At 37.9% G+C, this 24,478-nt stretch overlaps 1 protein-coding gene across 10 annotated transcripts in view; it reads left to right on the forward strand.

Annotated features, from left to right (window-relative positions):
• The window catches only part of ICA1 (islet cell autoantigen 1), a 146,845-nt gene that overhangs the window by 19,011 nt on the left and 103,356 nt on the right, over positions 1-24,478 (forward strand). For 6 of the 10 annotated variants that reach the window (XM_023740485.1, XM_023740484.1, XM_004386121.1 and 3 more), the window contains exons 2-5: positions 4,240-4,341; positions 10,373-10,538; positions 14,062-14,134; positions 22,684-22,807. In XM_023740485.1, coding sequence (XP_023596253.1) covers positions 4,325-4,341; positions 10,373-10,538; positions 14,062-14,134; positions 22,684-22,807 — 380 coding nt within the window. In that variant the 5' untranslated portion in view covers positions 4,240-4,324. Of the gene's footprint in view, positions 1-4,237; positions 4,342-10,372; positions 10,539-14,061; positions 14,135-22,683; positions 22,808-24,478 lie in introns of all 10 variants that reach the window. The other 4 variants (XM_023740486.1, XM_023740482.1, XM_023740483.1 and 1 more) reach the window with 2 other exon arrangements.

Genomic DNA, 24,478 nt, shown 5'->3' on the forward strand with positions numbered 1-24,478 from the left:
TGATCCAAGAGGAAGCCAGTTGCCTGTTGAAATATTTTTTGTGGCATAATAGGGTTGAGTATACCATTATGGTGAAATGACTACTGATCTTACTTTGAATAAGGATTGGCTCAAGAATTTTAGAATTTTTTGTGTAATTCACATGTAAGGTGCTATCAGCTCACTCTACTGCCTTGAAGAAGCTCATGGGAAGAGTTCCAGTGACAGAACAAATATTCAGTGTGGCTGAAGCCAGTTTATATGGAATGAAAATGTTTTCCCGTATTATATTTCCAAGGAGAATCCAGAATCAGGGCTCAAGGCAGTCAAGGACAGACCGACTCAGCTACTTTGTAGGCATGTGTCAGACTTTAAACCAGGCTTGGTTTATCATTCTGTGAACCTGAGGGTATTAGGAAGAAACTTTTGATATATATATATATTGACTGTCCGGTTTGTTTAGAATGATCTTTTAACTGGCTGTAGGAAGTAAAGACAAGTAGAACAGCTTATCTCCCATTATCAGTGGATAAAATTGAGAACTCAACACAGTAAACATATGTAAAAAAGAAAAATGAGCCTAGTTATTACTGCACACAAAAAAACCCCAAACTAATTACCATGGAGTTGATCCAACTCATGGTGATCCCACGTATGTCAGAGTAGAACTCCACTCCATAGGGTTTTCAATGGCTCTGATCTTCTAGAAGTAGATCACCAGGACATTATTTCAAGGCACCTCTGGGTGGATTCAAACACCACCCTTTTGGTGGTTAGTAACCTAGTGCTTAACTGAGTCACCCAGGGACTCTAGCAACTCCTCAAAAAAAAAAAAATCTATCTGAAGTATTCCTCCTTCGTGTTCTCCCAATTTTTGCCACAGGGCAAGATAGTCTGTCTCAGCCAGATGGGTGTGGCTGACAGCAGTTGTGGTTTTAATGCCTGATCTTGGATCATGTGGTGAACATATTGCAACCTCATCGAGGTTTAGCCTGGGATAGTTGAAGGGTGTTAGGTTGGTGCCGAGTGTCACCTAAGAATTAGATGCCAACCTCAGCAGCATTCCCACCTGAATAGGGAGACACCCTTCTTCATTTGTGTCTTAGATACAGAGTCTGCTCTCACTGACTCCTCTTCCCCGCGGCTGTTATATCAAAATTAGGAACTTGCTTTTTATTGACCTGTTAACTCTTGGGCCCCTACTTCTTTGAGCGGATCCTAAATATTATTGGCTCATCTGCTTTGTCTTCCTTGGGAAGACAAAATTTAGTGAAACACATTGATGTCAAGTTTTGCTGACAGTAACAAGGTTCCTGCTTTTGCCTTTGTCATCACGGTACTCAGAATTCATAAGCAACTTTGAAACTTGCTCTCCTTTATCTCCAAAGGCAAGATGACCACAAAGAGAACTTTAGGAAGTCTCTGTGCCATTAAAACACTCAAGACATAACCCCATTTATTCTGGACTTGTTTTGTTAGTGCCTTGTGTTAGAAGTGGAACAATAGCTTCCTTTGCGGAATCATGAACTTAATTATTAGCTAAGCATAGACTTTACTGCATTTTACAGCAGATATTAGAAATTTGGGGGTTCATGAAGATCTTTTTGTATGTTCCTTCCAAATGTCAAGGGGTCTGCTGTACCTGGAAATTATATCTATATTTCTGTCTTTCCCTCTAGACCTGCACTGTCCGGTACTATAGCCACTAGCCACATGTGGCTCTTGAGCATTAAAATGTGGCTAGTGTGAATTGAAATGAGCTTTAAGTATAATTTCGAAGACTTGGTACATAAATGATGTAAACTATATCATTAATAATTTTATACTGATTACATGTTGAAATAGTATTTTAGATATATTGGATTAAATAAAATAAAATCATTAAAGTTAATTACACTGTTTCTTTTTACTTTTTAATCTGGCTATTAGAAAGTTTAAAATGACATAGTGGCTCATAGTATATTTATATCGGGCAGTGCTGGTATAGACTGTAAGTTCCCGGGTAGGAACTTATAGCCTGGCACATATTCATTAGACGCCCAGTGTATGTTTGATAAACTATTGAACTAAAATTAATAAATGGATAAGAATTGTGAAGATTTTTTTTGAAGTAGAGATTTTGACACTGAATTTGGAAAATGATACAACAAGATGAGATGGATCGTGTCCAGAAATCTTGAGGGGTTTATTAACTGTCCCTAGTATGTGTACCTGGAACATATGTAGAAGAGACATGAGTCCAAGCTACAGCTGCCTTCTCATCAGACATTCAGCTAAGTCCCATGGCGGTGACCTCATCTGGGCTATTTAGGACTCCTTTTCTCTCATGCCGTATAATCCAGAAGTTTACTCAAGATCCATTTCTAGAAAGGATTTTCCTGTGGACCATTTAGCTGTGGTTCTCAGACTTTAATGTGCTTAAGAATCACTTGCAAAGCTTGTTACAAATGCAGATTCCCAGGCCCACTCCCATAGATTCTTGCTCAGTAGGTAAGGGATGGGGCCAGGAATCTGCATGTTAGCACCCCAGAAGATTCTAGTTCAAGTGGTCTGTAAACAATACCTTGATCATAATCATAGGCAAACATATATCAGCATACAGCATTAGACGGAAAACCAAACCAAACCCTTTGCCATCGAGTCGATTTTGACTCATAGTGACCCTGTAGGACACAGTAGAACTGCTCCATAGGGTTTCCAAGGAGCAGCTGGTGTATTCGAACTGCTGACCTTTTGGTTAGCAGCCAAGCTCTTTAACCTCTGTGCCACTAGGGCTCCGTACAGCATCATAATCTGGAAATAGCCTAAAATCTAGGTAGAATGAGCTGTTTGCTCAGTAATTATTAGCTATTACACTGTAAGAAGCTTGAGTTGTTAGGTATTTTAATCATCAAGAAGCAAAGAATACTAACTATCCTGTAGTTCATGGGGAAATCTAACTGAGATGAAGAGTATACTGATTTGTTTCGTTTGCACAACATCTTTCTGTGTGAAATTTTGGCTTGAGCTAAATGAAGTAAGGGTACACTTGGCAGTGAAGCTTTGTGGGTGGTGAGAGGACTGGAAGTTTGTGGCCTTGCCACAGTTGTACTGAGTGGAGGACAAAGCTTATCACGAATGTCACTCCCATAGCAACTTGTCCAAATGCCTGGATGCCCTCCACGATATTGATGATGAGATGGTTGCCGAAGCAAATTCCCTTTTTCCCCTCTCCTGATGCTTGGAATTTCAACACCTTAATTTTGTTCCCTTCAAACATTTTTAAAAGCCTAGGAAAACTCTGTAATCATTTTATGAGTACTGGATGGATCCTTTCTGAGGCCGAGGGAGGAGGATTGATTCTGTGGAGCAGCCAGAACCACTCATGTGCCGAGTACTCTGGCAGCTGGCGGTTCTTGTCTGGCCCTAGGCCATTCACTTAGGTGTGAGCTCCCCACTCTTCCTGGTAACTGGTGGGCAAGTGTGGGCCGATGTTGTAGCTGGGCTGGTTGACTCTGCCTGTGAAGTTAGCTAGCTTCCGTGAGTGGGGCAAACAGAGTGAAAGACAAAGGCATTAATTGACTTCATATTTACAAATGAGATGAAAATATAATTCTAGACCAGTAATAGCTAAAATAATCATGTTTTTTTTTCTCCTTTGGTATCCCCTGATTGCCTGTCAACTTTTTTGTTTTGTTGTTTGTTGCTGTTGTTTTGGTTTGTTTTTGCTGTGCCCTGGTTCCATTTTTTAAAAGATTTATTATGAAATATTTCAAATCTAAAGAGGCGTACAGATACAATACACTTACCACCTACCTTAACAAAGAGAACCTTATGTGTACAGTTGAAGCCCCTTTAATACCCCTCTCAGATCACTACCCCAGCTCTCCCCTGCAGTGGTAACCACTGTCCAGAATTTAGTAGTCATCATTCCTGAGCAGTTCTTCTATACCTTGACTATGTACCATTTATATCACTCAACAATATATACTACTGATCTTGCATGTTTGTAAACTTTATATAAATGGTATATTTTCTGTAGTCTTCTGCAGCCTGCTTTTCTCATCCAGACTCTGCCTGATCACTTACATTTCAGCGGAGATACTTCCTTCCAGTGTTACCTAGCTCAGCTATTCTTGACACCTCCGTGCAGTGTTATTGTGTAATAGTATTTGGCCTCTAAAATACAACTGGAAGTGGCTTAGATTGAAAAATTTTATAAAAGTGTCCAAGTAATGTATAATTATAGTGTGTAACTGTTAAACATTTGTTTTATTTCAGGTTGTAATATAACTTATCTTCTCATGCTTTTTCCCTGTCCCTTCTCCCCAAATCATCAGCAATAGAAAAAGAGAAAGGAAAAAACATGTCAGGACACAAATGGTAAGTAATTTGCCATCTTTTTTAAATTGGGAGAGTCTTTTAAAAGAAGTAACATACTATGTGCTCAGTAAATGTCCATTGAATGGAAGATCGAGAGACACATTAACAGTAAAATAACCTGTTAGCCCCTATCAGTGTTGAGTATAATCAAGTTCAAAATCGCTAGTAAATGTAGTGAAAACAAAATACCAAAAATGTTACAAATTCTTTCCCAATATGTTTTCTGCCTAATAAATGCAGTTATGTAAAATATTTCTCTTGGGAAGTCTATGGTTTTTCTTAACACTGTTTTTTAATGCAATGAGCTGATATATTTTTATCACTATTTTATTTACAGCTTCTAACATTAGCTGCAGAGTTAGGGGAATTTTATACAGGACAGCTATACAGTAACAAATGATTCTGCAGCCACATACAACTCAGACTCATTATTTTATAGTCATAACAGTAAACCCTCAGGAATACTCAGGAGCCAATCACTGTTGGAAGTATATGATTCTGAGTAAAATAAATGTGGTGATCATATGGCATTGTCACCTCTATCAGTTACATGCCTACAGCACATCTAAGCAACATGTTAAGCCTCTTACAAATTCCAGATCTGTTTCAAGCAGTTCTAAACCCTTTTAAACCCCTGACTCATCAAACAAAGAATTTTTACTTTCTTTAATTTGTATTATGAAAAAAAATGTGGTGCATGTTTTCATTTTTCAAATATACAATTAATTAAAATAAGGAATGCACTTTTTAATCCCTCTCCTCTCAACCAGGCCCAAGCCTTCTATAATATCAAATGTCAAAGTTCAAAAGAATTTTTACATGTATTAAAATGTAATGATTTTTTTAAAGGTAATTAATAAATGGCTAAGGGATTTAATTTCCCTGCGTATCCCATTTGACAGTTCTCAAAGAATTGCCGGACTGTCTTTTTTTTTTTTTTTTTTTTTTTTTTAATTTTTCCTTCTTGCATCATGACAATGGGATGGCTTTATCCTGTGACCTGCATGATGACTGTCATACCCAGGCAGCAGGTCCAAGGAAGAAGGTAGTCACTCACCTAAAAGAATGGAGTCCCCAAAGTAGTGTGCCCTTGTCTCTCTCATTTGCCCTGTCTTTTCAGAGCTTGCTAAAATGCAGGAGCTGCATGAGACATTGAAATGAGCACTGGACTGGGATTTCGTTGTTGTTGTGTGCCATCAAGTCGATTCCCACTGACCCTGTAAGACAGGGTAGAAGTTCCCCATTAGGTTTCCTAGGCTGTAATCTTTAAGGGAACAGATCACCAGGTCTTTTCTCCCTCAGAGCCATTGATGAGGTTTGAACTGCCAACCTTTGGGTTAGCAGCTGAGTGCTTAATCATTATACCACCAGAGACCCTTGGACAGGGATTTAGAGGCCTGGATTTTAATTCTCTGTGGCTTTGAGCAAGATTCTTAACCTGAGATTCCATGTTTCACTAGATCTCCAAAGTTTCTCCCCTTTCTTTTTTTCAAAATGAAATAAATTTTTTTTTCCTGTTCATGAAAAAAAAAGATACAATATAAAGAAGTCTCCCCATTTCCCACTCTTGGGAGTTCCATCCCTCTGAAATAACCACAGTCAATATGTTGGGATGTATTCTTCCAGACTTTTAACGTACATATAATATAAAGAGAGTGTATTTACATAAATGTTATACATATTTTGTATAACATAACATATTTTCTGATGTAAACTCATAATAAAACTTGTAAATAATGCAGAAAGATATAAAGTAGAATGTGAATGTCCCCTATAATCTTACTCCAGAGATACCTCCAGAGATAACCATTGTTAAGGAAGTCATCTGAAACCCTTTCTGACTCAGAATAATATGAATATTGTAAATGTTACCTGGAAGGAGAATATAAATCATCAAGTTTTGAAACATTGGTATTTTTTATATAGTAGTGTAGAGCAGGAATCCCTGGGTGGTGCAGACGGTTTTCATGCCAGGCTGCTAACCGTATGTTGGTAGTTCAAGTCCACCCAGAGATACCTTGGGAGAAAGGCCTGGCAATATAGTTAACGAAAAATTAGCCATTGAAAACATGGCGCACAATTCTTCTGCAACACACGTGGTATTGCCATGAGTCAGAATCAACTCTATGGCACCTGGTTTTGTTTTGTTTTGTTTTGTTTTGTTTTGTTAGTATAGAGAAACTAATGTTTTAGGGCACAAGTCTGGCACATTTTAAGAGGTGATGGAATGGGGTGAAACGGTTCTGTGTGGGCCTTTGGAACAGGAACTTTAGATGGAAAGGTTGTAGACAAAGCAGAGGGGAAGGATGGAGTGCCAATTATAAACCTTCTGTCAGTATTTGGGGTACTCTGGTAACTTTTACAAAATTCCATTTAATTCTCAATTTCTTTTCAAATTTATCTTTTATGTACTTTTTTGTATGTTCTTCCTGAAGAATGGCTTGCTGTCTATATTCTAAACATTTATATTTAAGAATTTAAAATTTCTAACATCAGAACACTGTAACAGATTTTAAGCATGCTGTTTTTCAGTCTCATATCTCTACTTCTGCCATCACTTAAGTCAAAATGGTAGAGTGCAGACAGCATTTGTGTCTGGCTTTATCTCTGACCCACTGATGTGCCTTGAACCAAGACCTCTTCAAGGTTTAGTTTCTCAGTTTCCTGATAAAGTTTCTAAGTTTCGTCACTCTACATTTTGAGATTTTGGACAAAGTTAGAAAGAGTTGATTAGCCTCCTTGGTGTAATAACCACATAAGTACTTCCTGAAGAATGTTTTATTGTTGTTGTTAGGTGCAGTCAAGTTGATTCTGATTCACAATGACCCTATGTTCAACAGAATGAAACCCTGCTCGGTCCTGTGCCATCCTCACAATCCTGGCTATGATTGAGCCCATCATTGCAGCCACTGTGTTTCAGTCCACCTCATTGAGGGTCTTCCTCTTTTTCCCTGACCCTCTACTTTTCCAAGCATGATGTCCTTCTCTGAGGACTAGTCCTTCTTGATAACATGTCAAAAGTACATGAGACGAAGTCTCCCCATCCTCGCTTCTAAGGAGCCATTCTGGCTGTACTTCTTCCAAGACAGATTTGTTCCTTCTTGAGGGCAATCCATGGTGTATTCAGTATTCTTCACCAAAGCCATAATTCAAAGGCATCAATTCTTCTTCCGTCTTCCTTCGGTCCAGGTTTGCATGCATATGAAGTGATTGAAAATACCATGGCTTAGGTGAGATGCACCTTAATCCTCAAAGTGACATCTTTTCAATGCTTTAAGAGGTCTTTTGCAGCAGATTTGCCCAATGCAATATGTCATTTGATTTATTAACAGCTGCTTCCATGGGCTTTGATTGTGAATCCAAGTAAAATGAAATCCTTGACAACTTCATTCTTTTTACTGTTTATCATGATGTTGCTTACTGGTCCAGTTGTAAGGGTTTTTGTTTCCTTTATGTTGAGGTGTAATCCATACTGAAGGCTGTGGTCTTTGATTTTCATCAGTAAGTGCTTCAAGTCCTCTTTGCTTTCCACAAGCAAGGTTGTGTCATCTGCATATTGCAGGTCGTTAATGAGTCTTCCTCCAATCCTGATGCCACATTATTCTTCATGTAGTCCAGCTTCTCTCGTTATTTGCTCAGCACACAGGTTCAGTAAGTATGGTGAAAGGATAAAACCCTAACGCACACCTTTTCTGATTTTAAACCACACACTATCCCCTTGTTCTGTTTGAATGACTGCCTCTTGGTCTGTGTACAGGTTCCATATGAATACAATTAAGTGTTCTGGAATTCCCATTCTTCAGAATGTTATCCATAATTTGTTATGATCCACACAGTCAGATGCCTTTGCATAGTCAATAAAACACAGGTAAACATCTTTCTGGTATTCTCTGCTTTCAGCTAGGATTCATCTGACGTCAGCAATGATATTCCTGGTTCCATGTCCTCTTCTGAATCCGGCTTGAATTTCTGGCAGTTCCTGTCGATGTACTCCTGCAACTGCTTTTGAAGATCTTTAGCAAAATTTTACTTGTGTGTGATACTAATGATATTGTTCGATAATTTCCACATTCTGTTGGATCACCTTTCTTGAGAATAGGCACAAATATGGATCTCTTCCAGTCAGTTGGCCAGGTAGCTGTCTTCCAAATTTCTGGGCATGGATGAGTGAACACCTCCAACACTGCATCCGTTTGTTGAAATATCTCAGTTGGTATTCCGGTCAGTTCCTGGAGCCTTGTTTTTCACCAATACCTTCAGTGCAGCTTGAACTTCTTCCTTCAGTACCATCAGTTCTTGATCATATGCTGCCTCCTCAAATGTTGAATACTGATCATTTCTTTTTGGTACAGTGACTGTGTATTCCTTCCATTTTTTGATGCTTCTGGTGTCATTTAATATTTTCCCCATAGAATCCTTCAGTATTGCAACTCGAGGCTTGAATTTTTCCTTAAGTTCAAGCATGTTCTTCCCTTTTGGTTTGCTAACTCTAGGTCTTTGCTCATGTCATTATAATACTTAACTTTGTCTTATAGAGCCACCTTTGAAATTTTCTGTTCAGTTCTTTTACTTCAGCATTTCTTCCTTTAACATTAGCTACTCTACATTCAAGAGCAACTTCCAGCGTCTCTTTCTGTCTTTTTAATGTCTTCTTGCTTTTTTCATGTATGATGTCCTTGATGTCATTGCATAACTCGTCTGGTCTTCAGTCAGTAGTGTTCAGTGCATCAAATCTGTTCTTGAGATGATCTCTAAATTCAGGTGGAATGTACTCAAAGTCATACTTTGGCTCTTGTGGATTTGTTCTAATTTTCTTCAGCTTCAACTTGAACTTGCATGTGAGCAATTAATGGTCTTTTCCATAGTCGGCCCCTCATCTTGTTCTGGATGATGATATTGAGCTTCTCCATCATCTCTTTCCACAGAAGTAGTTAGTTTGGTTCCTGTATATTCCATCTGGCGAGGTCCATGTGTATAGTCACTATTTACGTTGTTGAAAAAAGATATTTGCAATGAAGAAGTCATTGGTCTTGCAGAATTCTATCATGTGATCTCCTGTATCATTTCTATCACCAAGGCCGTATTTTCCAACAATGCTCCTTCTTCGTTTCCAACTTTCACATTCCAATCACCAGTAATTATCAATGCATCTTGATTGCATGTTTGATCAATTTCCGACTGCAGAATTTGGTAAAAATCTTCAGTTTCTTCACCTTTGGCCTTAGTGGTTGGTGCCTAAATTTGAGTAATAGTCATATTAACTAGTCTTCCTTGTAGGCGTATGGATAGTATTTTATCATGACAGTGTCGTACTTCAGGATAGATCTTGAAATGTTCTTTTTGACAATGAATGCAACGTCATTCCTCTTCAGTTTGTCATTCCTGGCGTAGTGGATTATATGATTGTCCAATTCAGATGGCCAATACCAGTCCATTTCAGCTCATTAATGCCTAGGATATTGATCTTTATGCTCTCCCTTTCATTTTTGATGACTTCCAATTTTCCCAGGTTCATACTTCTTACATTCCACTTTCTGATTATTAATGGAAGTTTGCAGCCGTTTCTTCTCATTCTGAGTCATGCCACATCAGCAGATGAAGTTCCCAAAAGCTTCACTCCATCCACATCATTAAGGTTGACTCTACTTTGAGGAGGCAGCTCTTCCCCAGTCATATTTTGAGTGCTTCCAACCTGAGGGGCTCATCTTCTGGCACTGTATTAGACAGTGTTCCACTGCTATTCATGAACTTTTCACTGGCCAGTTTTTTCAGAAGTAGACTGCCAGGTTCTTCTTCCTAGTCTGGCTTAGTCTGGAAGCTTCACTGAAACCTACCCACCATGAGTGACTTTGCTGGTATTTGAAATACTGGTGGCATAGCTTCCAGTATCACAGGAACATGCAAGCCACCACAGTATGACAAACTGACAGACAAATGGTGGAAAGAATGTTTAGGTAAGTTCTTTTAGATAAGTGCTAAAATATATTGGTCTTGAGGAAAGTCACAAATAAAATAACTATTTTTTTTTTAGCAGTTATCCCTGGGACTTACATGATCGATATGCTCAAGATAAGTCAGTTGTAAATAAAATGCAACAAAAGTATTGGGAAACAAAACAGGCATTTATTAAAGCCACAGGCAAGAAAGAAGATGAACATGTTGTGGCCTCTGACGCAGACCTGGATGCCAAACTAGAAGTGAGTGCTTTATCTCTCTCAGCCCGTGCATGCCACCTTGCTGGGATCAAGGTCTGGGCGTTTACTAACCTGGGCAATATTAGATATGGTTTGTCTTTGAAAATATATTGCAAAAAAACTAGCTCATGAGAAAAATCTAGAATCAGGTAAGTTGTATCCCAGCATATTTTTGAAAACCTACAAATGATCATGTAAGCACTAGTTAATGCCTCAGTTAATTTGTTTTTCAAGCACTTTGTTGGAATGCACGACGTGTGGTAGATTCTCAATAAATGTGTTTGTTGAAAAATTTAATGCAGTCAAAGAGCCACTGCTAATGCTGTCTGAAGAATCAGAATCGGAGAGGTTTCTGAAGACTGTTATTGTTGCTGTCGTTAGTCGCTGTCGAGTCAATCCCGACTCATAGTGACTCGTGTGCAGAATAGAACAGCTCCATAGGGTTTTCAAGGAAGCAGATCACCAGGCCCATCTTCTGAGGCACCTGTGGGTGGGTTTGAACTGCCAGCCTTTTGGTTAGTAGACAAGCACTTAACCATTTGCACCACCAAACAATTTATATTTATATTTTAAAAAAGAAAAAAGGATGAGGCTAAATGATCCTGAAGAGTAACGTCTAATAAGCTTGGTATTGAACCCTGAAAATTTTTAGAATAAATTAACTAAGCAGATATTGAGTTAGACTAGTTAATTATACAGTAAGCCGAATTCATATCTGGTTGATCTAGAATATTAATAGAACTGGTGGAAGGCATGCTAACTCCCTGTCTTGCTGGACATTTCTGTCAATAGCTTGGACTCAGGTTTAAAAAGCACACTTCTCCATTCTGTTTATGATAGGACACTGAGAGGAAGAATATTGTAGATGATCTGATAAGGATTCAGAATGATCTCTAAATTTAATATGTAAGCTAAAAGTTAATGAATGTTGAATGAGAATAATATAAAAGCTTAAAACATCAAAAACTTTCAGAGAATGGTGGCCAGGTTAGTGGAAGCCATCGTTATCCTGGAACAGAGAGAGTTAAGGGGAGACATGTTGTCAATTTTATAGGAAGGTTCATGTGGAACAGAGATGAGATTCCTTCCATTCCTCTGAGGATAGAACCAGACACAGGAAGAAGTTTTCATGTTGTCCAATGAGAGCGTGGGCTGGCTTGTGAAACTGTGAGCACCCTGTCAGATTGACCTGGGCCACTATTCCAAGTCTACCACTTACTGGCTGTAGTGACTTTGGGAGAATTACCCAATTTCTCTTATCCTCATTTTCTTAATGTATGAAATGAAGGTATGAGTGTTTACTTATTGTGGCTATTGTGAAGATCAAATTAGACCATAATTAGAGCGATGGCTAGCATTTACTGACTGCTTATTATATCCCAGGGACCATTCAAAGTGCTTTCCATACATTATCTCTAGTACCTGGCACAGCTCCTGACATATCTGGCCCTTGCCCTCCATCCTGAGTCTTCTCCCCCCCACACCACATATATAGTATGTGTGTTTGTGTGCGTGTGTGTGTATAGAGGGAGAGGAGAGAGAGAGATTGAACTGATTGATTTTAAGGAACTGGCTCATGTGATTGTGGAGGCTGACAGATCCAAAATTTGTAGGTCAGGTGGCAGGCTGGAAACTCCAGCAGGGTATCTGTGTTACAATCTTGAAGCAGAATTCCTTCTCTCCAGGAAACCTCATTTTTGCTCTTAAGGCCTTCCACTGATTGGATGAGGCCTCCCACATATCAAGGGTAATCTCCTTTGCTTAGAGTCAACTGACTGTAAATGTTAATCACATCAACAAAATACCTTCACAGCAAAATCTAGACTAGCATTTGACTAAACGGCTAGGCACCATAGCCTAGACAAGTTGACACATAAAATTAGCCATTACGAGCAGATTTTATTACAATTTGTTGGGAAATTAATGCAGTAATGTTACACAAAATTTAAATATTTGTCAAAATTGCTTGTTAATAAAATCATTTTCTAAAAAAATAGCACCTAAGAACAGACAAAACTGATGTATGGTGACAGAAGTCCTTAAATGGTTTTCATGGCAGAGGGGACTGACAGGATGATGGAAATGTTTCCCATCTTTTTTGGATGTGGTTACATTAAGTGTGTACAGTTGCTGAAACTCACAGAACTGAACACCTCAGACCTTTGCATTTTATGGATTTACAGTATAACTTAATTTTTAAAACGTAAGCAGTACAACAGAACAGCTCCTGAGCATACTTTTGAACCTCCTTGCTCCTAAATTAGAATTTATTACATCTTAGTGGTTTGTGACCCAGAATACTGATATCAGGCATTTGCTAAGGAACAGAGTCAGACTGCTGGTGTTCTGTTTTTTTTTTACAGTGAAGAGCATTTTTTTTTTCCTAACAGGAGGAGGATGCAGTTTAATGAAATGTGAATTAGTATATTTATATTCTTTGTGACCAAGTTTTATCATATTAAGCATTCCTAGAAATGGTTTCTAATCTTCTAAGTATATGTGCACGTATCCATTTTTATTAGATAATTCGGTCATATTTATTATGAAGCAGATCATCTGTTTTTACTCAAATATTGAAGGGCTTTATGATTCCAGGACACAATTGCTACATCACTTGTGGCCAGTAAGCTAGGACACGGAGACAGGAAGAGGGAAACCTACCTCGCCTCGTTTAGTGGCTCCTCAGGGGCACAATGTTTGTAGGGCAGGTTTTCTAATCAATACCAGCCGTAGTCTCCGAGTTGGTGGACAAAAGGTGGAGAAGGTGTGAAGTGACTGTTCTGCTTTTTCTGGAGCTTTCTCAGTTTCTGAAGCAAAAACTGGGACCGTTGTGAGTTAAAGCCTAGAATCTTCTCAGTACAGCTCCACCTGGAGCTCATTTCCTCCGTTCTTGCCAAAGTATTGTATATTAGGTTGTCTGTCTGTGTCTTTTATGAAATCATTGGGAAAATCAGGAGTAATGGGGGCTGCTAGCTAAATTCCATTTCACAAGATGTCTTCTAAACAGAGCATTCAGCTGATTGATTTTTGTTTGCTTTTTATCAAGTTATGTATAAGCAAGCCATAAAGTACATTATGATCATAAAATATGTTAATATTATCTTTTAAATATGATGCTTAATTGACAGTTCCTCCATTTTTTAGAAAAGGCAGCAAGTGGTAAAAGAAACAAAATTGGATTGTGAGTGAATAGTGGGTCTCTGGTTTACTAAGTCCTGTAATTGGGCCCTTCACTTTGTATTTCTGTTTTTCAGTTATTTCAGTAGTCTGGAGGAAATCATTGTTTTGCAGATCTTAATTTAGATCTATCACAGAGATGATGAATTCCAGTAAATACAGGATGATTGGAACATACTTAAAGGCTTTGGTCACAATCTCTGTGCAGAGCATCATGTAACACCAAGAGCAACTTAGGCGTGTGGTTTTGTTTTTAATGGGCAAGCCAAACACTGGGGTTATGTTCATTATAATTTTTATTTCACCGCTCTCTGTATTATTTAGCATTTTGTTTGTATTTTTATTACAGCTGTTTCACTCGGTTCAGAGAACCTGTTTGGACTTGTCTAAAGCAATTGTACTTTATCAAAAGAGGATATGTTGTAAGTATGCCATTGAGCCTTTGTGAAAATTAATCAAATAAATAGACAGTAAGCAATAGTTAGCATGGTAATTTGCCTTAATATATCATTCAATATGTTTAGGAAGCAAGGCAAGGAAACTACTACTTACTGGTATTTGTCTTTTCTCTTTAAAGGGTGGGGAGGAAGGTCTTTAATAATTTTATCAGAAAACTTTGACATAGATTGTTTCTCTTTCAATGTAAGTACCATAATAGAATAAGTTTGTATTGGATCACCCATGGATATAAACATGCCATTTTTTTCTCAATTATAAAAAAAGTTTTCTCAGTTTATATCTTGAGCTTTTTTTTCTTTTAATATAGATCTATTTAGAGAGAGTTATTTCAAGGAAATGGCTCACACAGTTGTAGAGTCTGGCAAGTCCCAAATCCATGGGTCAGGCATCATGCTGGAGCTTCTCCTGGCTAATGTGGTTGCAGGGGCTGACAAACCCAAAATCAGCAGGTCAGATGGCAGGCCTCTGGATCACGGGGCTTCGGGAGCTGACGAATCAAAAAATCTGCAGGTTAGGTGACAGGCTGTTGGCTCACGTCAAAGAACTGACAGTCAGATGATGACAAGTCAGATGCAGGATGGAGAGAGAGGGAGCTTTGCCAGAAGATCCATATATATCAGATGCAGGTCACACCCCCAAGGAAACTCCCCTTGCATCAGATCACAAAAAGAGGATAATTACATAATACTGAGAATCATGGCCTAGCCAAGTTGACACATAACATTAACCATTACAGTGTTGATGTGAAGTATATCTTGAGCTTTTTAATTTTGGATTTTTACTGCCCTGATTCTCTCATGTCCAGTTCTGTTTCTTTTAAACTCATCAGATAGAGAAGGTGCTTACAGTCAGTTCATTGAAACATACCTTGCTGACAGTGCATCTTCGTGAACATTTCTTATGTTGGATACTGTGCTATTGGGGAATGCTATTTTTAAACACCATCTTGTCTTAAAATCGTTACCAACAAAGTTATCTCTGAAATGCTAAATATCATGTTGTATATAACTATGTTTTTAAATTTCTATTTATAGATCATTTTAATAATCTAATTTCTATATTCCTGAGACTAGAATATGAGAAATGCCTCTTTCTGACTGCTTCTGAATCTCTTTCTGATAAGCATGAATTAGCAATTGTTTATTTTCCTTCAGTAGTAATCGTCTATTAAAAAGGCTGTTTTGGAGAAGTCCAAAATCATAGGACTTAGAGGTAGAATTTTAAAAACTGTGTTAACATTTTCTAAGTGTTTGAGCTAAGACTTCTACAGGACTATAACTCTAGGGTCTTAAGCTATGAGGAAATCAAGACATGTGATGCAAGTATTTTCTACTGGCAGTTCAAGATCCTGGAAAGGCATGTATGTATACATGCATTCTTTCCAAGTTTCCTCTATTTTCTATTAGAAAGATTAAAATGGATGTACGCATCATTTCTGTTCAGAGGATCACTTCTTAGAGCTGTTAAAAAAAAAGATGAGAATCTCTGAACTAATATGGAGTTATTTTGAGTATATATTAAGTGAAAGAAGAAAAGCACAAAAGTGTGGTACCCTTCATGCAAGAGAGAAGGGGATATAATAAGAAAATATATATGTTAAGAAAGAAGAGGGTATATATAAGCAAATATACATGTATTCTGCTCATTGTGCCAAAAAAAAAATTAGGAGAGAGAAACCAGAAACTAAAGAGAATGGTTACCAACCAGAAGTGGGTAGAAAATGGGCAGGAGGAAGGGGGGAATGGGACTGGGGTAGGAGGACTGAGAAGGGAGCTGTACTCTAAAGATACCTTTGTATAGTTCTGACTCTTAGAACCATAGTAATATTTCACATGCTCAAAAAATAGATACTTAAAACCAACCAGGATGTGGGAGAATAAAAAATGGAATGCAAATAGTAACAAATGAACATAATTGTGTAAATGAGTAACATAATCACACTAATTAGAGTAGGGAAGAAAATAATTAACCTCAGTGATTTTGGAAAATAATACTTTGGATACTAAGGCTAAAGGCAAAAAGAACTATACATAATAACTGTACTCTAGTAATTTTTTCTTATAGGGGCATGAATTATCAATTCTGAACCTATTTTATTATATATACTAGGGTTGGAAAATAAGAAAATATATTGTAAATAGTGAGAGCCAACCTTCTCACTGCCAATAGTAGAAACAAATTACAAATAAGGAAAGTGGGAATGCTAGAATGAACACTGCTGCATTGGAATCAGAGGTATCAGTAGGAACTTGTAGTTTTTAATATGTACACAGACAGAGAAAAAAATAAATTTAGATGAATGGGTATGCATGGATTAGTATACATTCATATTATTGCCTAGCTCTGTCAGCTGAGAGGGCCTAGAAATATTAACACTCCATACCAATAAGCATACCTAGTGCCCGGATCTTTGTTTCTAAATACCTTTTACAAATAAAAGGAATAGTCCTTGGAGAAATGGTTGATTTCAGAGCTGGGGCAAGGAAAATTCAAGATAAGCCTGAAATATCTTGTGGTGCCAGAATATAAGGAATTGCTTGAAAAGGATGGGTATATGTTGAAAGGACACAAGAGCACACCTAAAGAAGATCCTAATGGACAAACAATTTGAGCAACAAAATAACCAGTGAGAGTTTTGAATTATCCATAGAATAAAATAAATATCCATTAAGTCTATATGGAAATAGATTGATAGATGGGTGGATGGGTGGATGGATAAGAAGGGATAGCTCCTCCTTATGAAATAATTCTAATTAATAAATATAGAATAAATGAGGGAACCACAAAATCACCTTTAGGGAAATACCACAGTAAGAATTGTACCAGGCAAGATTCACTGAAGGATGCTACAATTAGTGAGGTGAAAGTTTGAGGAGAAGGGTATTTGCACAGTCATATATTTCCCCTCAGTATTTTTAATGATTAAAAAAGGAAAAAAATGTAAGTTTACAGTGTAGAAACCCAGTAGACACCACCTTCACCAAGTGGTCAAGGTTAACATCGCCAGTGATAATGCATGTTGATACATGTTGGTACATACAGACCCTGATAACCATGTGCCGAGAGGGCACCTCACCCCGTGGTACCCTTCCCAAAATCCATAGTCTCCTCATGAGAACATCGGAGAAACCCAGATTGAGAGACAGCCTATAAAATACTAGACCAACACTCTTAAAAGCTGTCAAGGTCATGAAAGACAAGAAAAACTGAGCAATTACCATAGATTGAAGGAGGCTAAGGAGCCATGACAGCTCAGTGCACCGTGGGATCCTGGACTGGATCCTGGAACGGAAAAAGGACATTAATGGAAAATGTTAAAATTCAAGTAAGATCTGTAGTTTAATTAATAGTATTGTACCAATGTTAATTTCCTAGTTTTGGTAATTGTACTGTGATTATATAAGTAGTTAACATTAGGGGAACCTAGCCCTGGTAGCGCAGTGGTTAAGAGCTCAGCTGCTAACCAAAAGTCTGGCAATATGAATCCACCAGCCACTCCTTGGAAACCCTGTGGGGCAGTTCTACTCTGTCCTATAGGGTCACTGGGAGTCAGAACCGACTCAAGGGCAATTGGTTTTTTTGAGGTTTAGGGAAGGGTTTTTGGGAACTGTGTACTCTGTTTTCAATTTAAGTATAAGCCTAAAATTATGTTAAAATAAAAGGCTTGTAAAATGTAAATTGGATCATATTTCTCCCTGCTTAAAAGCCTCTAAAACCCGTTGCCGTCGAGTTAATTCCAACTCATTGAACCGATAGAGTAGAACTGCCCCAAGGGTTTCCAAGGCTGTAAATCTTTACCGAAGCAAATTGCTACATCTTTCTCCCTCGGAGCAGCTGGTGGGTTCGAACAGCCAACCTTTTGGTTAGTAGCCGAGCGCTTAACCACTGCACCACCAGGGCTCCTTAAAAACGTCTAGAAGCACTTAAAGTAAAATTCAAATTCCCATACCATGGCTTATAGATTCCTGTATGATCTGGCCCAGCTCGCTTTTCCAGCCTTTTATGCCTTTCTTTTTCCCTTGTCCATCACTTACAAAAGGCCACCTGAGGCCTTTTGTCCTATTCCCTCTGTCTGGTATGTCCATGTCCTAATTGTCTCACAAATGGCCCCTTCTTGTCATTTCGAGCTCAGCTTAATGGTCACCTGCTCAGAGGCACCTTTCCTGACAACCAGTCCGAAGTAGCTACCAACCACTCTCTTATTGTTCTATCTGGTGGTGTTGTGCTTTGCATTTATGATTCTGTGTTTTTTGTTTTCTGTCTCCAGCCACTTTAACCTAAGTTCTATAAGAGCAGGGACTTCATGTGTCTTGTTCATCCCTAAATTCCCAGTGGCATGAAGAGTGTCTGGTGTGTATTAGGTCATCCATAAATATGTGCTGAATGAATTAAGCTAATTACTTTCATAGTTCTCTAGTTGCTTTTTTAGAGGCACATCTAAAAATCTAATCAGCAATTAAGTATGAATAGGTTTTTGTCTCTGAAATCTTAAAACCTAGTTAAATTAAACCTTTTAAGTATAAACTTTGTGTTGCCTGATGTCTATATTATACCTGAATTTTAAACTTTTATAAATTAATTTCAGTATTTACGTACTTTAAAATAAGGAATGACCAATCAGAAAGCATTGGCCATCACTAAGTGATCCAGCCTCCAGTCTGATGCAGCTCACAGTTCTTTCAACAGCCCTCTGGGCAGCATTTCCAGTTAATCAGAGTTGGTGCTTAAGATAAAAGCTGTTTGCTACCCGATTTAATCCTCCAGTACATAAAAAAAATAGACATGATTTTGTAATTGCTTCAACCTACTGTGGTGTATTTAGGAAGAAGTACATTTCACCAAGTACATAATCATTCAGGTATCTGGAATTGATTTCTTCCCTAGCCTTAAGCTAAATGCATTCATTTGTATGTGGCTTGAGGCTTTGAGGTAAAAAATGTGAGGGTAGCCTCATGCTATTATGAGTAAAAATGTGGAATTCCTCTCTATAGGGAGAGATTTCATTATGGAATTGAGTGAATTATATACAGTAAATCCTGCGAAAGCCGGAACTTGTGTAAGGCAAAACCAGTCAGAGAAGGAAAACTCGAATATTTTCTACTAATAAAGAGGATAAAAAAATGGTAAGACTACACTCTGTCAAAGACAGAAAATTTGCGAGACCCAGAAAAACAAGGAAGTCCCGTCAGGTTCCAGCTCTCACAGGTTTCACTGTATTAGTAAGTAGAGAGAAGAAGGAATGGAAAGAATTAAAAAAGAAAGAACTTTCTTATAACTATAGATATTATTTTTTAAGCTACATCAACTGTGGCGTAAATATCAAATAAGCATTTAAAGTGAAAGAAAGTCTTTAGGGATACAAAGGCAAAAATTACAGTTAATTCACTTACAAAAGCATTTAATCAGTGCCACAGATAAGGCTTTTAGCTTATCCTGGAGAATACAAGTTTGGATGAAGTTCCTGTGTTAGAAAGGTTAGGTCTAGCAGGAAAGATAGCACATGTCCATGCATACACTCATGCACACACGTGCATAAACACTTACCTCTAATACCACCCCTACCGTAGTTAAGATTCCAAGAGGACACTGCTATGGTAGAGAAATAGAATCAGCTATTTCACAGAGGTGAGTCCCTGGATGGTGCAGTTAACAGGCTTTACTGCTAACTGAAACACTGGATGTTCAAGTCCACCCAGAGACACCTTGGAAGAAAGGTCCAGTGATCTACTTCCAAAAACCCAGCCACTGAAAACCCTATGGAGCACAGTTCTACTCCAGCACACATGGGGTCGCCATGAGTCCCAGCCACTGAAAACCCTATTGAGCACAGTTCTACTCTGGCACACATGGGGTCACCATGAGTCGGAATTGACTCCACAGCAGATGGTTAGTAGTTACTTCAGAGAGGAGGTGGTATTTGAGCTGGGCTTTGACAGATGAACTTGATTTTTGAGACAGAAGAGGAAGGAGGATAATCATTGATCTCGCAGAAAAAAATGGATTCTAGAAGTCTCTTCTGGACCCTCCCAGTGGAATGTTTAGCATGAACTACATTCACAAATTAACATGAAAAGTAGCAAGTTTACCCCTCTCCTATGAATCTGAGGTTTCTGGCCAACTTTTACAGCTATTGTTGGAGAGGGTGTGTCAGGAAAGGGGTGCATTTTGAAAGAAGTCTGGATTGTTCATGAAAATGGACAGGAATTCTAGTAGCATTTAGAAAGTGGTTTTAGAGACACATGGCAGGTACAAACTGTAAATGTATAAGTACAGAAATGTGAAATAAAAATAGTGCTCAGAGCATGTCGATAGTAAGTGTGATGTTTAGAGGGGAAAAACATGCTAGAAAGTTCAGTCTCCTGTCAGTGATTCAGCTGTTAGTGGGTGTGTGTTGGGGACCAGCAGAGCCCGTTAGTCTAGGAAAGCAGCATTTGGTGACTGTCGACCAGTCCCAACTCTCAGTGTGAAGTGGTTGGAAATGTGGAGCTACCTCTCGGGATTTTCTTATTATGCTGATGCTCTTCTGTTTTCTTGTTTGCATGGTTTGAGTCTTCATAAAGCTAGGGAAAAATTTTCTTTAAGTTATGCTTACCTTCGAACATGTTCATTGGAGTAAAAGTGTACAGATATACAACATTTGTGGATTTTTCCTTAAACAAAATTACTTGAGAATTTTATTTCTCTCTGTTGGGATCCAGCCAGCATGAGCAGTATAACAGCCTTTTCAGAAACCGACTTTTTCTCAACTAACCTTAATACCACTTATAAGCCTTATTTATATTCACTTTTTTGAAATGATGTTTTCCCTTTTTCTTCTCAAGTACAAGTTTTAGGTTCTTATCACTTGTGGGTGCATCTCCTAAAGTATGACTAAAATATTTTTTTACCATAAGGCTTAAAAGTCTGTAAGAACAACATTTGATACAGGCATTTAATTACTATTTACATATGAACATATTGTTCCAGTGAGTCACTGTATCTGTTATGGGATGTTGTGGGGAATTTATCTGTTTTTCTGATCCGAGTTATCTGGGAAGATAGTGTCTTGTAACAGAAAATTTACAAATATATCTTATGATTCTTGAACACTCTATGAATTTAAGAATCCAGAGTTTTATAACTACTATGTAAGAGAATATAAAAATATCAGTAGCATAACTTTGTTAATATTTATTAAGTTATAGGTCATATTCAGCTAGTTTAACACTATAAAAATGTACTATATCTGTACTATTGTGTTTTTTATGATAGCTTCATATAGTTGTGGCTCATTTTGAATTAGCGTCTTTGAGGACCCTTTAAATCTAAATGTAAAATTATATTCTTGTAAATCTGAGTTTATAATACAAGTTTATCATAGAAAATTAGAAGATATACAAATAAGAAAAAGATGAAAATTGCTCAAGGAATTGCCACTGCTAATATTTTTTTGCATTTTTCTATTAGCACAAATATAAAAATATACATTGGTGAGATTTTTGAGCAAAAACAGATTTCTGCCATAGCTGCTATTTATAACTTGCTTTTTCACGCAATGGGTGTGGTCCCCTTTCCTTGTTACTGAATGTTCTTCTGCAATATGACTATTAGTGGCTGCATAATATTCCACTATCCCATTGTATAGGTGCCCTGTATTTTTTTAAATCAGTCCTCAGTGTAGGGAAAGTAAGTTTTTGCTATTATAAATAATGATACTGTGATTATCTTTGTATATGCATATATACACACATATGTGTATGTGTCTGTGTGTATATATATATATCTTTGTGCCCATTTTTCTACTTCCTTAAGATGTACTTCTAGCACTAGAAGTGCGATGTCAAAAGACAGACACAATTCTGTGACTTTTTATGTTTATTGCCAAATCAATCTGTAGAAATCGCTCACCAATAGTGCCATCTGAGGTTGTCTTTAAAAATAAGGCCAAGATTAGATATAAGCAATTCAGATTCAGTTCTAGCTCTGTATTTTAAAAATCAGACAAGTTATCAACCTGATTACCCACCCACCTTCAATCCCCAGCCCCACCCCCAAAATCAAAAACCTGTGTCATGGATAAGGTATTTGAATTGCTTTACAATCAAGTAGAATGTAGCTCGGAACGCAGAGATCAGAAAGTCAGCGGGAGAGAATAATAGGAGGAATCTGGCACTACATTAGAGGCAGCCACAAAGATTCCCAGTCATACTCAGCAAGCCCAATTCCTTTGTTTCAGCTTGAAGCAGCACATTATCAGCTTGCTTTTCAGTACAGAGGTCATTTTCTGGTTCTGATTACCGTGTACCAAACTCACTGACAGATGTACTCAAGTGAATTTGATCTCTCGTTTTGTAAATGGAAGGATAGCATGAAAGTTAAATGGCAGGGAGAGCTTACCTTGTAGCCTACCATTTGGATTTAATTTCATGTCATCTTTGCCTCTGGAGGAGAATGGACCTTGTGATTTTTCTCTTTCTCTCTGTAATAAAAATACTCATTGTTCATGGCTCCATTTGGTCTTTTTCTTCATCAGTTTTATCTCAAGAAGAAAACGAATTGGGCAAATTTCTTCGATCCCAAGGCTTCCAAGATAAAACCAGAGCAGGAAAAATGATGCAAGCAACAGGAAAGGCCCTCTGCTTTTCTTCCCAGCAAAGGTGTGTGACCTTTGGTGCTTTATTTTGGGATGTCTAGAGAGACTTTGGGACCCACCCATATATGAAGGGGAATCCCACAAAGTTCTTTAGGAAGCTCATGCCTGAGACTGAGAAGCTACCCTGTACTCAGTCATTAGGCTAGTCCCATTTAATGCTCTGATTAAGGTAATGTATATAATTTTTTCCTGTTAATTTTTTTTTTCATATTTCTTCTCATCTGTAGAAGAGATGACATATGCCAGTCACTGTGAATGCTGTCCTAGGCTCATATTTGACCTTCAGTATTGCTCATAGCAATCAGTCTGGTCCCCTTCCAGCAGCTGATTAAAGCAAGAGCCTAATGAGACCCCGTCGAAGGGTTCTGTCTCTGCTCTCCAGGGGCCAATTAACTTCAGAGAGAAGGTGTTCAAGATGCCCTGAACTGCACTGCTCAGAATGTGGTCCCTGGAGCAGCAGCCTCAGCATTATCACCTAGGAGCTTGTTAAAAATGCAGAATCTAGGCCCTACCCCATACCTGCTGTATTTGAACCTGTATTTTAATAAGATCTACAGATGATTCTCAAGCAGTTCAAGTTTGATAAGCTCTGTCAAACATTTTTAACTCAAGCATGACTCATTTTCTTGATTGGTGCTAAATAACCATACACTTGTTCTCAGTGCTTGAGAAAAGTGACACTCCTCTCCTCTTGCCCTCTTCCAGTAACTAACTAGCCCCCCAAAATGTCACCCACTAATATTAGGTAGAATTATACCTAAATAAGGCTGATAAGTAGTTTCCAAAAATATGCAGGCTATAGAAATTTCACTTACTCAAATTGTTCAACTTTTTTTTTCTCTCTGCTTATTTCTTCTACTGCTTTTCCTCCCCGTGGTCCAAGAGCAAGACATCTGCCTGTGATCCACACCTAGGAGTTGCACAGGTGTTCCTATGAAATTCAAGAAAGGTGGAGTCGGAAAAAAGAGACCAACTGTGTCCATTTTTCCATGGTCCCTCTCCTGGATATTTTGGTTCTTTTTAAAGATCTTTTTGGCCTTGTCTTTGTGGGCAATGCCATTTTTCATAGTTGAATTAAACCATTTTAAGTTGTTCTCTACCCCAGTCTTCCAAGAAGGGTGTTTGTTTAGGATCTTGAATTGCACCTTCTTATCTCAGTGATTTATTATTGTTTTTCATCTGGAGAAAATCGACAAGAAAAAATTTAGAACAACTAAAATTTTACTGATAGAGATGACCCACTTTTCAGCCCTTGATAATACTTTCTGTGCATACACAGACTTCCTCAGCCTTATGTGGATAATTGATTCCTGAAAAATCCTTCAGAGAGCAAATTCTCATATATTAGCCATGTAATTATTAATTTCAATGGAAAAGATATTTATGCATGCTTGTATACAAAAATTAACATTAATTTATGAAAAACAAAGACAAATCCCTAGACACAGTCACTGCAAGAGTTACCATTACTGATCATGTTATTAATTATTCTGTAATATGGGTATCCGGTTATACCCTTCCGTAGTTATAAGCTATCTCACAGAGCACACATACGGTACCTAAAGTTTATGTAATTCAGCTGTTGATACAAACAAAAATAATAAAAGAAATCAGCAAAACAGTGCAAATAATACATGAAATTATCACTAATATAAAGTAGCAAACTGTACAGTAA

This window comes from Trichechus manatus, unplaced genomic scaffold (genome assembly GCF_000243295.1).
Source record: "Trichechus manatus latirostris isolate Lorelei unplaced genomic scaffold, TriManLat1.0 scaffold00156, whole genome shotgun sequence".
Taxonomy (NCBI): Eukaryota; Metazoa; Chordata; class Mammalia; order Sirenia; family Trichechidae; genus Trichechus; species Trichechus manatus.